The 2,500-nt window shown below is 45.1% G+C and overlaps 1 protein-coding gene across 1 annotated transcript in view; it reads left to right on the plus strand.

Moving 5' to 3' along the window:
- Window positions 1-696: 696 nt before the first annotated feature.
- Window positions 697-2,500, plus strand: part of LOC124030489 (liprin-alpha-1-like) — a 3,566-nt gene continuing 1,762 nt past the window's right edge. The window contains exons 1-2 of the mRNA XM_046341818.1: window positions 697-822; window positions 1,407-1,522. Coding sequence (XP_046197774.1) covers window positions 734-822; window positions 1,407-1,522 — 205 coding nt within the window. The 5' untranslated portion in view covers window positions 697-733. The remainder of the gene's footprint in view (window positions 823-1,406; window positions 1,523-2,500) is intronic.

Below are 2,500 nucleotides of genomic sequence, written 5' to 3' on the forward strand. Positions count from 1 at the left end.
CCACCTATCAGAACACACAAATCAGTCTAGTTCTCTGACCTCCCACCTATCCAAGAACACACAAATCCAGTCTAGTTCTCTGACCTCCCACCTATCAGAACACAAATCAGTCTAGTTCTCCTGACCTCCCACCTATCAGAACACAAATCAGTCTAGTTCTCTGACCTCCCACCCATCCAAGAACACACATCAGTCTAGTTCTCTGACCTCCCACCTATCAGAACACACATCAGTCTAGTTCTCTGACCTCCCACCTATCAGAACACACATCAGTCTAGTTCTCTGACCTCCCACCTATCAGAACACCACATCAGTCCCCTGAGTTCTCTGACCTCCCCACCTATCAGAACACACATCAGTCTAGTTCTCTGACCTCCCACCTATCAGAACACACATCAGTCTAGTTCTCTGCACTGGCCCTAGTTCTGATCTGTGGTCGTAGCTGCTCTTAAACCTGCTGTAACTTACACACAGACATGAGCGTACAGACACGTGCACACTCTAGATTTTAATGTGGGTGATTTCCATCACTTTCCCAGCCTAGCCTTTTTCTTTCATAGCGATGGTAGCCATCCCCCACTAACTTTTGACTCTTCAGTAGACTCCAAACACAGTATGACCAAGCCCCTGTCCCTCCCTCCCCACAGACGCTGGCATATGGAGACATGAACCATGAGTGGATTGGTAGCGGTGGCTGCCCAGCCTGGGTCTGCCCCAGTACCGGTCCTACTTCATGGAGTCCCTGGTAGACGCACGCATGCTGGATCACCTCACCAAGAAGGACATGAGGGGACAGCTTAAAATGGTGGACAGTTTCCACAGGTAAAAAGCTCAAAATGGTGGACAGTTTCCACAGGTAAAAAGCTCAAAATGGTGGACAGTTCCCACAGGTAAAAAGCTCAAAATGGTGGACAGTTTCCACAGGTGTTAGCAACCAAAATGGTGGACATATTCCACAGGTAAAAAGCTCAAAATGGTGGACAGTTTCCACAGGTGTTAGCAACCAAAATGGTGGACATATTCCACAGGTATTAGGAACCAAAATGGTGGACAGTTTCCACAGGTATTAGGAACCAAAATGGTGGACATATTCCACAGGTATTAGGAACCAAAATGGTGGATAGTTTCCACAGGTATTAGGAACCAAAATGGTGGATAGTTTCCACAGGTATTAGGAACCAAAATGGTGGATAGTTTCCACAGGTATTAGGAACCAAAATGGTGGACAGTTTCCACAGGTATTAGGAACCAAAATGGTGGACAGTATCCACAGGTATTAGGAACCAAAATGGTGGACAGTTTCCACAGGAATTAGGAACCAAAATGGTGGACAGTTTCCACAGGTATTAGGAACCAAAATGGTGGACAGTTTAAATGTTTAACCAGTCAATGTGTCTGTGTAACAGGAACAGTTTCCAGTGTGGGGTGATGTGTCTGAGGAGACTGAACTACGACAGGAAGGAGCTGGAGAGGAGGCGTGACGAGACCCAGCTGGAGCTGCAAGGTAACAGCTGGGATAACGGTGAGAGAAAATGACAGTCGACCGAAGGGAAAATGACCACACTGTTAAGATTCACTCATCATTTAGTTAGCTCAGCAACGCTAAGCTAATAACGCTATGGGAGAATCTGAAGTGTAAGCTACGCTGAGCTAATAACGCTATGGGAGAATCTGAAGTGTCAGCAACGCTAAGCTAATAACACTATGGGAGAATCTGAAGTGTCAGCTACGCTAAGCTAATAACGCTATGGGAGAATCTGAAGTGTAAGCTACGCTGAGCTAATAACACTATGAGAGAATCTGAAGTGTCAGCAACGCTAAGCTAATAACACTATGGGAGAATCTGAAGTGTAAGCTACGCTAAGCTAATAACACTCACGGGAGAATCTGAAGTGTCAGCTACGCTAAGCTAATAACACTATGGGAGAATCTGAAGTGTCAGCTACGCTAAGCTAATAACACTAAGGGAGAATCTGAAGTGTCAGCTACGCTAAGCTAATAACACTACGGGAGAATCTGAAGTGTCAGCTACGCTAAGCTAATAACACTATGGGAGAATCTGAAGTGTCAGCTACGCTAAGCTAATAACACTATGGGAGAATCTGAAGTGTCAGCTACGCTAAGCTAATAACACTATGGGAGAATCTGAAGTGTGCAGTATTTTTTCCTTCTATTGCGTCCATATACACATTTAGAATAATATATAATATAATATATGCCATTTAGCAGACGCTTTTATCCAAAGCGACTTACAGTCATGTGTGCATACATTCTACGTATGGGTGGTCCCGGGGATCGAACCCACTACCCTGGCGTTACAAGCGCCATGCTCTACCAACTGAGCTACAGAAGGACCAACCCAGAAATGATAGGTTTGTTTGTACATTGGATTTCTTTGGACTTTTCCTCCGGATTTATTTCCTGATCATATCCATGTTTTTTCTAACACATAGAGGAATACTTCCCAGCTCTACTACACTGGGGGGGTGGGGGCAACAAA

This window comes from Oncorhynchus gorbuscha, unplaced genomic scaffold (genome assembly GCF_021184085.1).
Source record: "Oncorhynchus gorbuscha isolate QuinsamMale2020 ecotype Even-year unplaced genomic scaffold, OgorEven_v1.0 Un_scaffold_12092, whole genome shotgun sequence".
NCBI lineage: Eukaryota > Metazoa > Chordata > Actinopteri > Salmoniformes > Salmonidae > Oncorhynchus > Oncorhynchus gorbuscha.